At 39.1% G+C, this 20,487-nt stretch overlaps 1 protein-coding gene across 1 annotated transcript; it reads left to right on the plus strand.

The window, feature by feature from the left end:
• The first annotated feature begins 167 nt into the window (after positions 1 to 167).
• Casp3 (caspase 3) lies at positions 168 to 20,149 on the plus strand. The gene is made up of 7 exons (XM_074054875.1): positions 168 to 303; positions 9,563 to 9,630; positions 11,391 to 11,515; positions 15,190 to 15,318; positions 15,775 to 15,950; positions 16,282 to 16,402; positions 18,398 to 20,149. The coding sequence occupies exons 2-7, from the start codon at positions 9,578 to 9,580 to the stop codon at positions 18,625 to 18,627; spliced, it is 834 nt and encodes a 277-aa protein (XP_073910976.1). The 5' UTR covers positions 168 to 303; positions 9,563 to 9,577; the 3' UTR covers positions 18,628 to 20,149.
• The last annotated feature ends 338 nt before the right edge of the window (positions 20,150 to 20,487 follow it).

The following is a 20,487-nucleotide window of genomic DNA, read 5'->3' on the forward strand; positions in this document are numbered from 1 at the left end:
CGCATCGGGAAGGCGGGCTCTGCGCGAGGCCTGCCGGGGACTGGCGTTCGGCAGAGGGCGGGGACGGGGCGGGGGCGGGGCTGGAGGGACGGGTCGCCGGAGACGAGAGCGCATGGGTGGAGGAGCCAATCCTGAGAAGGCGGGCCCAAGGGGCGGACCCAGGGGCGGGGCCTGGCCGGGGGCGGGGCTTGAAGCGCGGGCCTAGTTGTTCACTCACTTCTCCAGGCTGCCCGCGGTGGAACCCTGCTGCAGGAGCAGAGCGAGGCGTCTAGTTCTGCTGCGTGGAGCTGTGAGAGCTGTGCGGTGAGTGCGGCCCTCGTCCCTTTCGCCCCTAGGTGGGTTCCTCTCCTCGCTGGCCCAGCGCTCGCCCCGGGGACCTGCCCGGTGTGCAGCTGCTACGAGGAGGCGGCGGAGATGGGCGATCTGGGCGGCGGATCCTTTGTTTTGCACTGGCGAGGGTTGCGGGGCGAGCAGTGAAGGCGGCGCAGCGACAGATCCGGCGGGGGTCGGGGGGAACCGAGACCCGCCGGGCCAGTGATGCGGAGCCGGATCCGAGACCCTGAACCGCAGTACGTGGGGCGGGGCCTGGGGGCCCGGGAGGCCAGGCCGGGGAGCTGGAGACCGCCCGGGTCACCGAGTTTGGTTGGGGGACGGGGGCGCGGCCCAGGTCCTGAGCCCGGGAAGCGGTGGCCGCGGGATGCTGGAGGGCAGCGGAGCAGCGGCTCCGGGAAACTCTGCCCGGGGGTAAAGGCTGGCTGGATGCTGACCTCGGGGCGCTAGCCATGGGCCCATCGTCCCAAGATTGCTCGAGTGTTTGATCTCTGTTGCCTTCTGTGTCTGGGGCCTAGATTTTCTCGGGTTGACTGTGTGGTTTAGTTCTTCCAGAGAACTGATTGTAAGCATTTGAACTTCAATTCCTTTTCATACCCTGAAGGCTTTCGAGAATCCTGTTTCTGTTTCCATGGTCAAAGTCACGGCAGAAGCTGCTTTGACACCCCCCTCCCCCACGCCACGTTAAGTTAGTGTGCCTTTCTTACACTTGTCACTCTTCTTAGTGGGGCCGCTCTCCAGCCTAGCTTGAGAACCTGGGTCTTTACCCCATTCTCAGTGTCACCCAGAAACCGCCCTTCACAGCTACCTCTCGCCTGCCCACTCCTTCCGCAGTTAGTCATCAAACCTTGTCGACCCCCTAAATGTCTGCCATATCTGTGCATGTCCTCCATCTCTGATTTCAGACAGCCCAGGTTCTCAACTAGCTGCACCAGCCTGCATACTACCCCCATCCCACCAGCCCCTTCCAGTCCATTCTTTATAACATGAAAATCTATTTTTTTGCCTTCAGGATAAACATGATCTCCTAAACCTGGTTAACAAAGCCAAATACTAATTGGGTCCTGAATACCCTCCCCAGAACTATCTTTTACCATAGTGTTCTTTTACTTTCTGTATAGCTCCTTGCTCACCTTCAGACCTGTTCTCTGCCTGGAATACTTTTGCATTTCCTCTTCCCCCACCCATCACTTCGTTTATCAAACTTAGGCTTCTCTTCTCATGCAAAACTTAAGGCTTAAGTCTTCCCATAAGTTTTCGTTTTGCACCAGGTATTTCTTAACAGGGATGTGTCCTCTATATTTATTTATTTACTATATTCTCTACTAACTGTAAGCAAACACTGTGAGGAACTGACTTTATCATGCTGTTTCTTACTGTCTCTCCTCATATGCAGGACTGGCACAATTACTCTATTAAGCTTTTATGATTATGCTCTATCTAGAAAAAGTAAATTTGATTCAGAATTACTTAGCAAATTAAAATTAACAGGTGTGGATTAGGAAAAAAAATGGTAGAGGTGAAATATGGAGTCATTGTAACAATCTGAATATTCAAGATAGCAGAAGAATTTGCTAAGCAAGGTGGTTAGGTCAGGCAGTGTCACGATAAATGCTCAGCCACTGTGAGTGTGCTGTGGTCATATGAGCTAAAAATGAAATGTAAAGCTTAAATCATACCTGTTACAGCCTGATGTTTGAGAATAAGGCTTTTAACAGTAAGAATATATTTCAGTGAGTGAATTGTTGAAGCATGGCAATAAAACCTGTTCAAAGTAAAGGAAATGAAGTATGGCACCTAGTTAAACTGCCTTTGTGATCCTGAGAAAAGACTTTGCCTTTTGCCATCTTAAGAAACAGAAAGAAGGCGCACAGTGCCATGGCTCACACCTGTAATCCTAGCTATGCAGGAGGCAGAGATCAGGAGGATCACAGTTTGAAGCCAGCCAGGGCAATTGTTCAAGAGACCCTATCTCAAAAAAAAAAAATCACAAAAAGGGGCTGGTGGGCCCTGAGTTCAAACCTCAGTACTGCAAAAAAAAAAAAAGGAAAGAAAGGGGCATCTTATCTGATACAGGCAATTACAATGCTGCTTTACTGGTTTGCTTTCAAAACTAATTTAAAACAATCTCCTGTGGCTTCATCCCCCTTCTGACTTTATAGGGCCATATTTTTTTCTAGATTATTCTTTTGAATTCTACCCCAAAGGTAGGGCCTTTAAATAAAAAGATGTGGAATTTTTTAGATTCTTAAATCCTGTTGTGCATATATTTAACAAATAAAAGTGTATCAGTAGAATACACTCTGTTGTTAGACCATCTGAGGTCAAGTCCCTACATGACACTTATTGACTCACCCATAAATTAGACATAATTGGTCCTCACAATAAGGATCAGATGGAATAATGTTTGTGGAAATGCTTTATGAATTTGAAGTTCTATATAATGGTATTTATTTCCCTGTATTTTGTTCTTGTTTCACATATTGCCTGGAGAGCTTCTGCATTGTGATAATGTATGATGTTATGTGATTTAGACTGAACTTGGTCTAACATTTGCATCCTTGAGCCACTTCCGAATACCAATGAGCAGTATGAACACTGATATGAGTTCCACATAGACTGGGGTCTTTGTCTCTTCCACTATTTCAGACAATTAGGGCCTAATGCAGCACTCTGCACACAGTGAGGTTCTATAAGTTATTCTGGTTATCTCTGATGTTCACAGAAGACTCCCAGGCTCCTCTATTCTACATTTATTTCATACAAAATATTTAGGGCTACAAGGGCTTTCTATTTTCTCTTATTTGTTCCTCCAGAAAACTGTACTAGGGCTTCAGCTAGGAAGGGCAAAGACAGACCCCTTGCATATAGCTAGTGCTGTGTTCTTTCTGACTTGTGCCACAAAGTAGGAAGACGTTCCCAAAGAAATTCAAAAAACAAATGGGACAGATTTGGATAAAACTTGAATTTTTTTTTTTTTTATGGTACTGAGGTTTTAATTTGGGACTGTGTGCTTGCTAGGCATGTGCTCTACCACTTAAGCCATAAGCCACATCTCCAGTCTTTTTTCTCTTTTTTTTCTCTTGCATTTGTTATTTTTTAGGTGGGATCTAGTTGTTTTTTAGCTTGAGCAGGCCTCAGACTGGATCCTCCTACCTATGGCCTCCCATGTAGCTGGGATCACAGATCACAGGCACATGTGCCACTGTGCCCTGCTTATTTGTTGAGATGAGCCTCACTTTTTTTTTCTGGGGTTTGAACTTGGGACCTACACCTTGAACCACTCCGCCAGCCCTTTTTTGTGATGGGATTTTCAAGATAGGGTCTTGCAAACTATGTGCCTGGGCTAGCTTGAACCTCTGTCCTCCTGATCTCTGCCTCCTGAGTAGCTAGGATTACAGGTATAAGCCACTGGCACCTGGCTAAGCCTCACTAACTTTTGTTCCTGCTGGTGCTTTCCCCAGTAGCTGTTATTATAGGCATGAGCCACCATGTCTTTTCTTTTTCTTTTTTAGCAGTACTGGAGTTTGAACTCAGGGCCTCATACTTGATAGGCAGACAATCTACCACTTGAGTCACTCCACCAGCCCTTTTTTGTGTTTGGTATTTTCGAGATAGGGTCTCTTGAACTATTTCCCTGGGCTAGCCTTAAACTGAAATCCTCCTGATCTCTGCCTCTTGAGTAGCTAGGATTGCATGTGTGAGCCACTGATGTTCGACCTGAAGTCTTTTCTTACCCAAAATTGGTGAAAGGATGTTCCTTCTGTTTTATTTATTTAATTTAGAAATATTGATTTAAGGACTTTGTCCTCCCTAATCTGTAATAAATATAACTGTGGTATTTTTCAGATTGTTTGACAGAGATAGATATTTCCCCAGCAGTCATGCTAGGTTAGCTTCATCTTTTTCCATAGAGGTGGACAGAGATGTAGAAAAATGTCTTAATGGCTTTTACACAGGATGCTTAACAGGAAAGCAGTTATTTGGCATCAGAAACACCATAATCATCATTCCTATTTTCTTCTCTTCAGTTGACTTTCTATATCTACAGATTGAATCAATTGTTGACTAAAAGTAATAGAAACAAAAATTGTGTCTGTACTGAACATACAGACTTTTCCTTATCACTATTTCTGAAACAATACAGTATAACAATTATTTACATAGCATTTATATTGTATTAAGTATCATAAGTAATCTAAAGAGGGTCAAAAGTAAACAGGAGGTATACTTAGATTATATGCAAAAAGTGTACCGTTTTATATGAGGGACTTGGGCATCCTTGGATTCTGGTGTCCACGGGGGGTCATGGACCAGTCACCCATGGGTACTGAGGAACAACTGTATATGCTGTTTCAGTTCTCTGCAGTCAATTTCTACCATGTTATTTGTGCTGGGGTTTTTTGTTTTGTTTTGTTTTGTTTTTTCCAGTACTGAGGTTTAAACTCAGGGCCTTTGCCTGCTAGGCAGGTGCTCTTAGCACTTGAACCACACACCCCAGCCCTTTTCATTTTTTTTGTTTTTGTTTTTTGCAGTACTGGAGTTTGAACTCAGGGCCTACACCTTGAAGTCACTTCACCAGCCCTTTTTTGTGATGGGTTTTTTCGAGATAGGGTCTCTCGAACTATTTGCCTGGGCTGGTTTCGAACTGCGATCCTCCTAATCCCTGCCTCCTGAGTAGCTAAGATTACAGACGTGAGCCATTGGCACCTATCTGTTTTTGTTATTTTTGGAATAGGGTCTCACATTTATGCCCAGGCCCGCCTGGACTGCTGTCCTCCTATTTAAGCTTCCCGCATAGCTGGGATGACAGGTGCATACCACCACATCTGGCTTTTTATTTGGGGAAGTAGGATCTTGTGAATTTTTGCCTGGGCTTGCCTTGAACCTTCCTGATAATCTCCACCTTCTGTGTAGCTAGAATGACAGCTGTGAGCCACTTCGCCCAGCCTCTTTGTCTCATCTAAAGTTTGTGAGGTTGGATTTTTGTTACCTTTCTTGAAGCTATAGTATTGCCACTCTTTTACAGCACTAGGCAGTCTGTAGAATATGTAGTGGGAATCTGTCTGCCCTCTGGAGTCAAACAAACCCTAGTTTGACTCATGGTTCTGCCCCCTTAAAGCTGCTTATCTTCTGTAAGTCTCAGTTAATTAAACTGTAAAGTAGGATCATTTTACCTCAGTTAAGTAGGATCATTTTGGTGGGAAGACTAGTTAAAAATACATGTGTATCTTTTAGCTCAGAGTCTAGCCTACTTGAGCCAAAATAGGAGGAATTGCTATTAAATGGCATTGTTCCTTTTTTTAACTATTTGTATTCATGGAGATGATCTGGAAGTAAGCAGTGTTGATTGTGATGTCTCATTTTGAGATTTAGAAAACCATTAGGGCAGAGACTAGGTTTTATCACTTACCTCATCATTCCCTGTAGGATAGGCACCAAGAACAGCCTGATGATGGAGGACAAGATTCCCTGATCAGCAATCTCTACGACTGTTCAAATGACTATGGGCACACTTACATACCACTTATTCTTCCTAACAGTCCTTTATTTGAAATTATTCGTTCATTATAGCTAGATATAGAGGTTTCAGTTTTAGAAATTTTCACTCTGCTTTAATTCTGCAGATCATTTCTTGTTTTACTCCACTATTGCAATGAATAACTGGCTAAACACCATGTAAAGAGGGAAGATATTCCAACTTCTCACTTACTTAGGAAAACACAGCTTGAAATGTTTAAATACCTCTTTCAGAGTGGCAGTAAATCTATACTGACAACATTGGTAAACTTTTGAACATCTGACTGCTGTAGCTTCTGTGCTAAAGGGATCAGGGAGCCAGAAAAATGAACCTAAGTCCTAAGTTCAGGTTGCCACATGATATAATGTCAGTTGTCTGCATTCTTCCCTATGACCATTAATGTATGTTCCAAAATTTGCCTTCTTATCATCAGCATCCTAAATTGATGCAAGGAATGACATACATCAACACAGTAAGAAATGATTAGTGTTGAAGCCATTGTTGTGTCAGGACATAGTTTTTAAACCCCTATTTATTTTCTGTGTGTACATGTTGTCAAATGAAAATGTTGGAACCTCAACTCCTGTTATCATAAGAGCAGTGAATATTTCCCTTAGGAGTTACTTTTTTGTCCTTCTAAGATGAGCTCACCATGCCCAGAATAATCTGTCCTCAGCCAAGCGTTAGCTAATGGAGATGAGGTCATGCTTAGTGTAACACTTTAGTGAGGTTTGCGGGGAAGCAAGGCTCTCCCAGGAGTGTGGAGTTTATACTTCCTGTGGGAAAGGCAGATGGTGACAAAGAGAACTGATGTGCACATGTCTGATGCTAGAAGGATTTTAGTTACTGGAATAAAAATTTTCATAGTGTATCAAGATCGATTGATAACTGAGACAATTTATATTATTCATGTGCTAATAATGAAGCTAAATAAATTATAGTATTTGTTCCTGAGAAGTCCTTATCAAATAGTAAGACACTCTTAACTCTTAAAACAATTCATGCTTTTTTCTTTCAGCCACCCAACTACTTTACTAAAAGATATTTATCTGCAATTTGAGGCAAACCATCGGTGCCTGAAAAGACACTGCCAAGACTCTAGGTTCCACTTCAGAAATTATTTATATCTTATTTTTCAATTTTTAAAATATCAGACTTTATTTTTTAGAGCAATTTTAGGTTTAAAGCAAAATTGAAAACAATTGCAGAGATAGCTCCCCTCTACCACCACCACTCTACACTTGAATAGCCTTCACAGTTACCAACATCCCCCACCACAGTGGTGGTTTGGGGTTTTTTTTTTGCAATTAATGTACCTACATTGATGCATCATTATTACCCAAAGCCATACTTCACACTAGGGCTCATTCTTGGCACTGTATGTTGAGTTTAGATGAATTTGTAATGACTCGTGTTCACCATTATGGTGTCACACAGAATAGTTTCACTGCCTTATTAAGTCCTTCATGCTCTCCCTCCTTCCTAACCCCTCACAACCACTGATCTTTTTACCGTCTCCACAGTTTTGCCATGTCCAAAAATGTCGTATGATGAGATCATATGGAATGTAGCCTTTTCAGACTGGCTTTTTTCACTTACTAATAATGCCTTGAAGTTTCCTCCATTTCTTTTCAGCACAGAATCATTATTTATCGTGATAAATAATGAAGGCCATCCTGGTTACTTCCAAGTTTTTTGACAATTATGAATAAAACTACAAAAAGCATCTGTGTGTAAGCTTTTTGTATGGCATAAATTTTCAGCTCCTTTGGGTAAATAACCAAGGATCAAATAGTAAGAATACATTTAATTTTTCAGGAACTGCTGAATGGTCTTCCAAGGTGGTTGTACCATTTTTCTTGCTCAACATCCTTGCCAGCATTTGCCACAGACAGTGTTATGGGTTTTGGCCATTCCAGTAGGTGTGGTGGTATCTCACTCTTTTAAACTTTCATTTACTTGATAATATGTGATGTGAAGCATTTTTTCATATGCTTTGGGGGGATTGATACTGAGGTTTGAACTTAGGACCTTACTTTTGCTAAGCAAGCACTCTGCCACTTGAGCCATGTACCCCAGCCCTTTTTCAAATTATTTTTCACATAGGGTCTTCTCCTTTTTACCTATGGCTGGCCTTGGACTGCGATCTTCCTACCTTTACTTTCCCTATAGCTGGCCCCTCATGCTTTTTGACTGTGTATTTCTCTGATGAAGTACACTGTGTTTTCACTCCAGACTTTCCATTAATTGGCCAGAAAGTCTTGAAACAAAGATAGTATTATTTTCTCATGGATTATAATATTAATAAACCACCTAAGATATATTCACTTTTTCCAGGCTCGTTAGCAACCCTGCACTGTTCTGTCAGCCACATTTGTCACACCTTATTTCTCAACCATTTACTTTGCTTGAGTCTGCCCACTTTAAATTGACAAGCCTGGGGACAAGCTTATCAGTTATGATTATGGTTCCTGTAAGTTTGAGACTTCTTATACCTAATATATGGTTATTGTCCATGTGAATGAAAAAAGAAAGGCAGAGAGACTGGAGCATGGTACAGAGCATGGTACAAGTAAAAAAGGGTTTTCCTTTAATGGTAAAGGAATACCCTTATTTTTGTAATTCTGGAATCAGGGCAGAGGGTTGAAATTGTCTAGCACAAATTGATACTGTCTTCTATTATTGATATTATCATGTAAAACGGTGGTCATTACTATTTTCTAACCTTGAAAATAATGTACATATTATAGAAAAAGTAGAAGATATGGAAGAATTTTAAGGAGGAAATAAGTTGTTAGTAATTCCACCACCCAGAGACATCTACTGTTAATAAATATATTAATATGTAGAGATTTGTGTAAATATTTTTGCTCTCTTTTTCTTGTATATGTTTTAATTGAGATCATATGGATTTATAGCCTGTTCTCCCTTAGGTTTGTATTGTGACCATTTCCTAAGTCATTGATAAGTTTTTTGAGAAGAACTGAAAAGAAGAAAAGAAAAAGAAAAATTAGCTACGATAACTGTTGCATGGATATACTATAACTTAGCAATCTTCTATTATCAGTATTAATATATGAAATAACATTTGTTACTATTTCCTAACCTTGAAAATATTGTACACATTATAGAAAAATTGATGACAGGCCAGCCTGAGCAAAAAGCACAGACCCTAACCAAAGCAAAGCAGGGCTGGTGCATGACTCAGGTGGTAGAGCCCCTGCCTAGCAAGCACCAAGCTCTGAGTTCAAACTCCAGTACCACCAGAAAACAAAGTTGGAATTCCAAAACTCAGAGTAAGAATAAGGATTATATGAAGGTTTGGAACTTCTTGGTACTCTTATCTGTTGGGAACCTAGCCATTCTAATAATATTATGTGAAGTATACCAATGTGGAAAGTTTTGTAGTTTGGAAGCTGCAGTCTTCATCTTGATCTACCAGGGGTACACAAGTACAAAACTTCACTGAGCTGCACACTTCTCTGTGTACTTGATGTAATTCATAGCTCAGTTAAGGGGAGTGGGGAGGATGCACTGTATTGTATGTACCATTGCAGATGATTTTTCTCCCCAGGTCCAACTCAAAGGGACCTTTAACAGTAGAGGTAAAACAAGAGTATTTGAAGAAATAGTCACTGGGATGACTAACATAACGTCAGTGAAGTTGTAGTGGCTGATTTTTAATTAACTTCTATTTTCTTTATATTCTAGCTAAGAAAAGCAGCCATGGAAATCAGTGAAAACTCAGTGGATTCAAAATCCATTAAAAATTTCGAAACGTGAGTATTTAAATGGAATCCTACACAGTCAGAGAAAGATGAGTGTGTGTAACACAGCTGACATTGAGGAGCAGGGAAGGAGAAAGAATATGGGCTTTCAAGCCAGAGAGACCAACCTGATTTCCCACCTTAGACAGATGTGTGGCAACATAAGCTCGCTTCTCTCAGCCTCATCTTGAACCCTGGATTGGAAGAAGGAAGAGACTAATGCAGTGCCTGACCTAGAGCTGGGAACCTGTGCTGGAGCCAGAAAGACCTAGAGAAGAGCAGAACTCACCTACTGGAGTGTTCTGTGCCTTCCCAAATCACCATATGGGAATAGAGGATTTAGGGGTGGTGTGGGGGAGTTTTTGAACTCTTGTTTATAAATTTTAAGACTAAAATGCAATGCCAGTTTTCACTCCAAGGAAGAATGCCTACTTATGGATTATCTTTTACCCCTTGTTTTCCTTTTTGGAATATTCTGCTTATTAATCTTCCCAATAACTAGCAGATGGAGAAAGGAGAAAGATAATAAACATTCTTCGCTTAATCATGTCTGTTATTATCCATGTGAAATCTTTTGTGATACTTTTCAGTACCTTGAGTTGGTCAACACAATATATAAATGAACAAAACCATCATATTGTACCCAATGAAGAGGTACAGTTATTTGTCAATACAAAATTTTTTTTTAATTCTTAAAGTTAATTTTGAGACCCAGTTACATTGTTCTGAACCACTCTGGGAATTGCAAACTAATTTTTTTTTTTGAGACAGGATTTCAATATATATAGCCCAGGCTGGCCTGGAACTCACAATGTAGCCCAGGCCAACCTCAAACTGGAGATTTTCCCAAGTGCTAGGAGTATAGGCACACAGCTACCACACCTGGCCCCTACAAATTAATATTAATATGAAGCAGTTGTATTATAGCAATACTAGCAACAAGTTACTAGTAAAGATTTAGCATGTTAGGGGCTGGTGGAGTAGCTCAGGTGGTAGAGTGCCTGAATTCAAGCCCCAGTACTGCAAAAAAGAAAAAAAAAAAAGATTTGGCACGTTAGTTTAGCAAAGGAATTTTCCTAGAAATTAAATTTTTGAAATATAATCCCATTTTCCAAGGATTTGTTATTGTTTAAATCCTTTTAAAGTGAGAGAGGTGTGGCTTGTGCCTGCTCACATAAGCACAAAGCCCTAAGTTCAAACCCCAGTACCACCAAAAATAAATAAATGTTTTACACATTTTCCTATCTTCTTTTCATACAGAATATCATGTAAGTAGAACGTTGCATGGGCCCCACACAGTCAGTTGTTTAGATGTTGTGATAAGTCACCCTCACATTCCCAGGGTTTTTGTGTCTCTGCTAATAGAGTTTGACGAACATTTTAATGGCTTCCTATTACTTCAAGGTAATTTTTAAGATTTTACTCTTAACTTTGAAAGATAGACTAGTTCATAAAGTTGTAAGGAAATTTTAAATTATAAAATGCGTTTGATAAAATGTGGCTACATATGCCTCACTTTCAGCACATTACATGGCCTCTGGCATATCATTCCCTTGTCTATAAAATGCATTATCAGTGCAATTTATTTACTTACTCATTTTTGCAGTGCTGGGAATCAAATCTAGGTGTCATGACATTTAAAAATAAAAGCTATGGCACCAAGTTTGGTACATAACTCTAAACAAATGTTAACAGTTCTCATGAGTCCTGGAAGTTGTATTAGTGGATTGGTCATTTCTACCATTGTAAACAATTGTTTGGTTTCCTTACAGGAAGATTATACATGGGAGTAAATCAATGGACTCTGGGATATCCTTGGACAGTAGTTACAAAATGGATTATCCTGAAATGGGCGTATGCGTGATAATCAATAATAAGAACTTTCATAAGAGCACTGGTATGTATCAAATATTTATGCCATTTATATTAGATATGATATAAAAAGCAGTATCAATGTGTTATTGGTCAGTAAACTGTGATACAAAATAGCCATAAAGTAGAGTATGAATGCTTAACTTTTCTACTTGTGTTCAAAATCTCTCCATCTCCCATGATTGCAAAAGATCCAGTTCTGTTGCCACATCTGAAAGCCAGTAACTCAGAAGTCAGAGTGAAGAGAAAAGTTTTATTAGCAACATGCTGGTGGGTTGGAAGGAAAATAACTAGTACCTGAGATTCTCTTCCTGGTTTACATAGAATTTTTGGGGGGATGCTTGCTTAGTCACTGCCAGGTGAGCCCTAAGATCCTTCATTAGTTCTGAGAAATGGTTGACCCTGGAATGCAGGTCGTGAGCTCCTTAATCCTGAGGTTACTGGATCATCCCTGACCTGTGATTATTTCCAGGTCCACCCTTTTCAGGTCTGTGCATCTGATTTCCATCACAGTCAGTCTCCATTCTGTATTTTGACAGCTACTTTTTAATTGGGACCTTTCCCCTAAGCTGGGAATAGGAAGTGCACAGGAAAAAAAGAGTTGGTGTTTTAACTCACTCTGCAGTTAGTCATTAAGATACAGAGCAGGGTGAAAACAAAGTTGCGCTTATAAATTGAAAAGAAGGAAGAGAGGAGAAAAAAAAACTTAACTTGGTGTGTGGCTTCACTTGCCACAGTTAGTGCTGTCTGTGTGCTTAGCTTCTTTTGCCCTGACAAAGCTATAACCCTTGCTTTTTTCCTGCCTCTTGTTATAGCAATGAAAGGTTCTCAACACATAGTAAATAGTCTTTTTTTCTTTCCAGAACCTGCAGCAGATATTCTGTTATTTATTTTTATAACTGAAAAGTAGCTATTATTCCATTCTGGAAGTTTACCACTTCACACAGCCACAAGGGTAGAGAACTAGCAGAGCTGAGGCCTGGGCCTTGGTCATCATCATTCCTTCTGCTCTGCTTTCTTGCTTACACCTTCATTGCCTGATTGCATTTCCCTGTTAGCCTAGGAGGAAGACAAAGCCCCACATTATAAAGAGACCTTTCTTTTATTCTGCTTCCTCCTAAGCTTTGATCTGATACGTGTGGCCTTTCCTTCTTCCCTAAATGTTGAATACATGTAGCTTAATCTTGCCACCTTCATTTCTTGCCATTCCCTCTCGAATTCATTTTTCTGCTTTCTACCTGCACCACCGAAACTTCTCTTTAAATTCAAGAGGCCCTGAGCACCAAATCTCATTCACAAAAAGCTAATTAATGTTTTGTTGTTTATTGGTATTTTTTCTCAAGTTACTTTTGAAAAGCTTCATTTTATTCATAACATACAAATGATACTGTTTTATGCTTGTTCCATTTAATGTAATAAAAGCATTTTTTGTGTTGCTACGTAGTTTTCCTCTCGGTTATTTTGTATTACGGCATCCCTTAAATATACCATTCTTTTAATTTGCATAATTTGCCATGTGAATGAACATCTTGGCTATTGCCCTGTTTCTCACCTTTCAGATGATATAATTGATAATTCTTCAAATTATCATATTAATCATAAAAAGATTACTTTTTTTAACTTGAGAAGCTAGCTGCAAAAGGTCTAGTTTAGGAAATTAGAAGGAGACCAGATTACACTGGAAAGATAAGAGGGCTGGGCATTAGATTAGCTAAAAGGAGTAAGGAGAGAATGGTCTCCAAATTTGCATGGTACTAGTGTCATTGCTTTGGGCTATGAGTTGAGATGTCAACCTTAGACATTAAATAAAAGACAAAACACTTTGTTCCTTTTTGCTTTAGGAATTTTTAAAAATTTACTTAATAGGCATTCTGCCTCATTTGCTACTAATGATGCCTCTTCCTGTGCAATTTTACCCTGTTGACCTAGTCTTTTTCCTTTCTTGCTTCCTTCTTTCTTTTGCTTGTCACTCCATTTTCTCCAAAAACCATTTAGACCAGTAGCCTGACTTTTCCTAACAGACAGCTAGCTCCTTTTCCTGTTTGAAATTTGCAAATCTGGTCATGTTTTCTGTTCTGCAAAGTGGCTCACAAACCAGCACCGAAGCTAACCATGTGGTCACACAAGTGCCTGGTGACCTCAGCCTTTCCAGAATCAAAACCTTGCTGGGTTCATCTTAACTTCCTATGTCCATAACAGAAATTTCAGAAATTACAGAGCAACAAAAAGAAACAAATGAAAATCACTCACAATCACGTTCCACACATATAATCAACAGTGGATTTTGTTATTGTTGCTGTTGCTGTTGGGTTTTGTTTTGTTTTGAGACACAGTCTTGCTATGTAGCCCAGACATCCTTGAACTGAGATTAGAGGCATGCATACCATGCCCAGCATCTACATTGTTTAGAGATATCAGTATTTAGATTTTTTATATTGTCTTCTTACATATTAAATTTACTCAGTTTGCAGGTGTGTTTCTCCTCAGTATTTCAGCACTTTTGAAATCTGAGCGCACCATATATCAATCCATACATGTATGTGGAAGTGTTAGAAAGGAATAGTTAAAAAGCCCAGCACCCCATCTATAGGCCTGACACTAATTTTGTCACTTTGGACAAGTTTAGTGGTTTTCTTGTTTGTTTTTTTGTGCTGGGTGATAATCCAGGGCTAAGTATGCACTCTACCCCTGAGCTGCACCCGTAGCTTGTAGACAAGTTTCTTAGCTTGTTTGTGCTAAGTAGCTTGCTTTTGCACAAATGATAAAGCTAGTGATGATAGCTATCTTACAATGGTTGCAAAGGTGAAATATAGAGGGTGCCTACTAAACAGCGTTAATATGGAAGTGTTTGATTGGGTTTTTTTTCCTAAAAAGATATGAAAGTAGTAGTGTACCTTTAAATTATTGGTAACTCAGAATCAAAGAAATGTAGTCTCTGAGTGGGAGATATGTGTGTATGCGTGTGTGTGTGTGTGTGTGTATGAATAGATACACATTTGAAAATATGTAACATATAAGTATACATACATTTTAATAATATATGAGGTATTTATAAAATGTAGAGAGAAATATATATTTAAATATTCTTTTCTTAAAAGTGGGATCATACTGTTTTCTAGTCTTTTGTTGTTGTTAACTGGAAATCATCATGTTCGGAAAATAAGCTAGTCATTTTTTTTTTAACTATGACCGTTTTCCCATGTCAAAATTTTGTCTAAAAAAATGGCAACGTAGTACTGCATTATGTAAGTGGATCATAATTTGTTAAACCAAACCCCTGTTGTTAGACATTTAAAGGCATTTCTGTTCCAAGTTGCTATGAGAGATAGCTTTGAGGCAATAACACCAAGAGAGCTACATTATGAAGTACTGTAGATGCTGAGAAATTAAGAGACCTTCTAGCACCATGATCCAAATAGTTGGAATTTTCTTGGCATTTAAAAGGAAGAATTTATGGTAGCATGAATTGCTACATCTTTCATTTCATTTCAAAGCAGTTATTCTTTTATTTTACTTATGTTAGTAGTACTATTATTCTTATCAATGTTATCATTACCATCATTTTTTTGATGGGTCTGGGGTTTGAACTCAGGGCTTTTGCATTTGCAAAGCAGACACTCTTTGAGTGTCCACTTGGGCTACATCTCCAGCCCAGTTATTCTTTTAAAATGCAATTAAAAGTGATTCTTTCTGTTCCAGGGATGGCTGCCCGGTCTGGGACAGATGTAGATGCAGCAAACCTCAGAGAAACATTCATGGGCTTAAAATACGAAGTTAGGAATAAAAATGATCTTACACGTGAAGAAATTGTGGAATTGCTGCACAATGGTGAGAAATAATTAAAAGAATAACCCTTCATTAGCCAGTTTTATATTATGGTATCATTGTAAATTGTGCGTGTAGTGAAGTGTGAGAATTGTGGGATTATATTGCACATAATTCTGATCTTACATATGATAGTGACAAGTAAAAAATTTTATTTATGCTGACTCCCTGAAGTTGTTTTAGGTGTGTGGCTTTGCTGCAAATCAGGTCTAGCTCTAGTCTCAGTCTCTTCATCTTGCCAGGCATGGTGGTTCACACCTGCAATCCCAGCCCTTGGAAAGCTGAGGCAGGAGGATTATGAGTTCAAGGGTATCCTGGGGTACATATTGAGACCCTGTCTCAAAAAGCAAAAGGAACAAAATTTCTTCATCTTATTCTCATACAGTATGTCTGAGATTGTTGAATAAAGTTGCAAGAGGTTTTGTTTTTTTTTTTCCTTATTTATAAATGCCTGTCCAGTTTCTAAAGAAGATCATAGCAAAAGAAGCAGTTTTATTTGCGTAATTCTAAGCCATGGTGAAGAAGGAGTAATTTATGGAACAAATGGACCTGTTAACCTGAAAAAATTGACAAGTTTCTTCAGAGGAGATTACTGCAGAACTCTCACAGGAAAACCCAAACTTTTCATTATTCAGGTAGTATATAACTGAGCACCTTGGTTATTGAAGATTAATCACCAATGAACTTACTCAATTGTGAATTATGTAAGATTAATCACCAATGAACTGACTCAATTGTGAATTATGCAATAGATTTTTTTTTTTTGTCCCGAGACTACAGAATGATTGTTACTTTTTGATTCATTTAAACCACTACTCAGAAAATAGGCCTACATTTCAATTTTGGACTTACCAGAAAGACTCAGTATAATTAACATCAGTTTTTACACAGTCTTTATATTTCTTAAGTATAAGGTACATGTGTACACACATTTTTTTAAATAAAAGTTTGTTTCATAACCCACAGGCCTGCCGGGGGACAGAACTGGACTGTGGCATTGAGACAGACAGTGGCATTGACGATGACATGGCGTGCCAGAAAATACCAGTAGAGGCCGACTTCTTGTACGCATATTCCACAGCACCTGGTAAGAAATTTACAAATAATGAATGTTATATCGAAATTTTTTAGTGAATTACATTGTGCCTAATTGCAGAATTAAACAAAAATGAGTAAGGTGTTCCAGAAACTATCAAGATCTCGATATTGCTAAAAAGTAGCTGGCTGGTCTATGTTTTAGAGTACCATAACACAGAGAAATCTCGTAACAGTGCCATTCATGAGCTTAATACACTGCAACAGAAAAGAGGTATCGTTGTCCCCTCTTAACCAGTTTCACCTTTTGCATTTGCAGTTTCACATGGTCAAATGCCATCTGAAAATATTAAATGGAACATTCCAGAAGTAAACAGTTCATAAGTTTTAAATTGTATGACTTTCTGAGTAGCATAATGAAATCTTGATCCATCCCTCTTGGGATGTCATTCCTTTGTCCAGCTAGAGTACCCACACTGTATATGCTACTCACTTAGTAGCCATCTCCATTATCATACTGAATGTTGAAGTATGTCAATGCTTGTGTTCAAAATGCCTTATTTTACTTAATAATGGTCCCAAAGCATGAGAGAAAAAATACTGGCAACAGATATACCAAAGAGAAACCATAAAGTACTCCTTTAAGTGAAAAGAAAGTTGACATTACAAGGAAAGGGGAAAAAAAAATCATACACTGAGGTTTCTAAAGTATGCAATAAGAATGAATCTTCCCTCTGTGAACTTGTGAAAACGAAAAAAGAAATTCATGCTAGCTTTGTTGTCACACATCAAACAGTAAAAGCTGTGGTCACAGTGCCTGATGAGTGCTTAGTTAAGATGGAAAAGGTATTAAATTTGTGGGTGCAACCATGTGTGTATGCATACATAGGAAATAACACAGTGTCTGGGCATCCAGTGGGCATCTTAGAAAACATCCACTGTGGATAAGGGGGGATTGCCACATGTGTTCTAGAAATTCTTTGGGAAATAGGAAATAGGGTAAACATGACATAAATAGAAGAGGGTAAGAGAAAATAAAGAAGGTGAAAATAATATATGAACATGCTGCTAACTCACACTTTTTTTTTCGTAGAGGTAGGAAAGTTTATTAAGAGAAAGAATAAAAGCTCCCTCGGGAAAGAGGGGTCCCAAGTGGGTTGCCCTAACTCTCGCCTTTTGTGGTTAGGTTGCACATGCCATTCTATAAATATTTTTTGATCATGCAACCTTTTTACTTATACAACTGACTCAGGTGTCAAAGGCTTTAGAAACATAAGGTAAATGTTGTTTTGGGTTTTTTTGCTTTTTTTTTTTTTGTCAGTACTGGGGTTTGAACTTGGGGCCTCACACTTGCTAGGTAAATGTTCTACCACTTGAGCTGCAAATCCCGGCTCTGGTAAATGTATTTTAAACAGTGTTACATTTTGAAACATGTCCAATGTGGTTTTCTTCATCCAGTAGGTATCTTTCCAGGCAAATTACTTCTAGGTTAAACACAATGGGTCCAATCATGAATCTGAAAATAAACACAATAAATACACTTACACTGTGCTCCCTTTTCGGATACTATGATTATGCTTGATTTAGATGTCAACAGAAAAACAATTGACAGACAAATGTGTGTGAGTACATGGGTAATTTATTTCCTGGCTAAATCAATATGAAAACGAAATCTGATTGAAACACCAAGCAACCTACAATTATGATACTTTTTGTATGTCTTTGATTGTATATCTTCTTATCTTCTGCATGTTTACCTGTTCTTCCCTATGGAAGGGGAGTCCAGAAGGTAGAGCCCTCAGTGATTCGGTGGCCATTAGCTCAGGATTTTCTTTTTCTGCTGAGAGCAGAAGTGTGTGACCAATGCACATTTTTTCCCCTCCAGCATCATTTCCTCTGAAACGAAAGGTGTCATTTTTTTCCCTTTTTACGGGTAATAAAAACTTTGGAAGTTTATGCTAATTTTTATCATTGTGGTTATGTAATCATTTATAGAATCAGCTGAAATTGGGTATCCATTGTATTTTGGTTATATTTTGCTTTGTAGGTTACTATTCCTGGCGAAATTCAAAGGATGGATCGTGGTTCATCCAGTCCTTTTGTGCTATGCTGAAACTGTATGCACACAAGCTGGAGTTTATGCACATTCTGACCCGGGTCAACCGGAAGGTAGCCATGGAATTCGAGTCCTTCTCCCTCGACGCCACTTTTCATGCAAAGAAACAGATTCCATGTATTGTGTCCATGCTCACCAAAGAACTCTATTTTTATCATTAAAGAAATGGTTGTTTTTTTTTAAGTTTGTATGCCAAGTGAGAAAACAGAATGTGATACTTTATTTCCCTCTCATCTACAACTACTCTGATGTTCCAGATGGTCCTTGGAAACTTACCACTTCCCTACCAATAGAACCACAGTGAAGCTAGGTCAAGCTCAATATCAGGTAGTTGAAATTGAATTGAATTGAAATATGGGTAATGGTGCTATCATTATGAGAAGATATTATTACAATTTTATATCTTTCATAGTTAGCAAATTTGGTAATGGTAGCTATGAATTTTCAGGTAATTATAGGAAGCTAAACATTGCAGTAATGAGTTTTTAATGATACTCCTCACACACATTATCACTGTACATTCTAACTTGTTCAACTACAGAAATGATGAGGTGGAATGGTGTGTCTCAGAACTCTGAGATTCATGATCATGGTCAAAGGCTTGAGCCTTTATTTTGCAATTGATATATGGAAATGAGTAAACTTCATTTTTAGATCATTTGTCATAGCTCATGGTTTTGTGATGTTTGTCTTGAGCATGTCTTTGTAAAATACATGTTTACTATTGGAAAAGGAAGGAGATATTTTGTTTGGGAGAAAATATGAGCACACTGAGTTGATCCTTATAAGACTACAATGCAACATGAATAGAAGGACATAACTAACTCTCAGGTGCTAAGATCTACCAGCATGTACTTATTCTCATCTGTTTTTAAGCAAATCAGCTGAGATTTATGGACCAGCAAAATATCTGTAGAACCATTATGTAAAAACCTCAAACTTGATTATTAGGATATGAAGTAATTCTACAGGAACATACTAAAATACCATTTGTTCAATAAGCAATCAGATGTAAGGAAAGAATGAGAAATGGATCAGGTGGGCTCTCTGAGCAGAAACACGGTCTGGCCTAGTCAGTAAAAACAGAATCATGCACTGCACTGCAGAAAAGGACCTCTAGCTGGTTTCTTCATACAGGTACAGGTGTGCACAGATGCCCAAATCACCATGTGAGAGAGCAAACCAGTCAGAAACTTCTGAAATGGAGCTTTTCCAAAGTTGGTGGGAATCATAATACTTGCAGTAAAATTTGTAAGCATGTTATTTTCTTTGACGTTTACAACCAATGCTTGTACTTTTACCTGAACTTCAAAGGACCATGACACACAGGACTTTGGAAGCATCCAGTAAGAGCCCCTCCTGTGCACATGCAGAAACTTCATGCTGGAGCTCAGCCTCACCAGGGAGGTCAGCCCCCAGGTTTCCTCACCTCAATGGTGCAGAGCCATTACCAACTGCCTGGCCTATCTCACTGACTTTCAGTCTGACATTTCACATGAACTTGTTGCTTAAAAGAATTCATGTTTATAATTGACAGCTGATTTGTTTTGGCCAGATCTATTAACTTTTTCTAAGTAAGTATTGCACGTAATGGCATTTTAAGATGTGTTCCCATGTGAGAATTTTATAAAAATTTGTTATTTTCCATTTTTATTTCAAAATATAGATTTAAACTTAAAATCACCAATGTGTTTGGCTTTTTTTTTTAATTTTTTGCTACTAAATGGAAGTTAAAATATCTTTAACCAAGCACTTAATTCAGAAGAGTCACACAGGATGTACCAGGGCCCTGATCTAGTATTTCCGGGGACTGGCAAATGACCAGACCCCTTCAGCTTCCCACGTCCTCTCTAGAATGACCACAGTGCCAGGAAGGTTACTAGACTTGCATCAAGCTCAGTCCCTAAATATGACCAGGGTTTTGAATTTGAAATAATTTTTCACAACCTAGTGAGAAATAAAAAGCCATGGGTGAGGGGACATGCTACAAGCCATGGGTGTGTGCTGGCAGCAGCCTGGGG

The sequence above is a fragment of the Castor canadensis genome, chromosome 14 (assembly GCF_047511655.1).
Source record: "Castor canadensis chromosome 14, mCasCan1.hap1v2, whole genome shotgun sequence".
Lineage (NCBI taxonomy): Eukaryota > Metazoa > Chordata > Mammalia > Rodentia > Castoridae > Castor > Castor canadensis.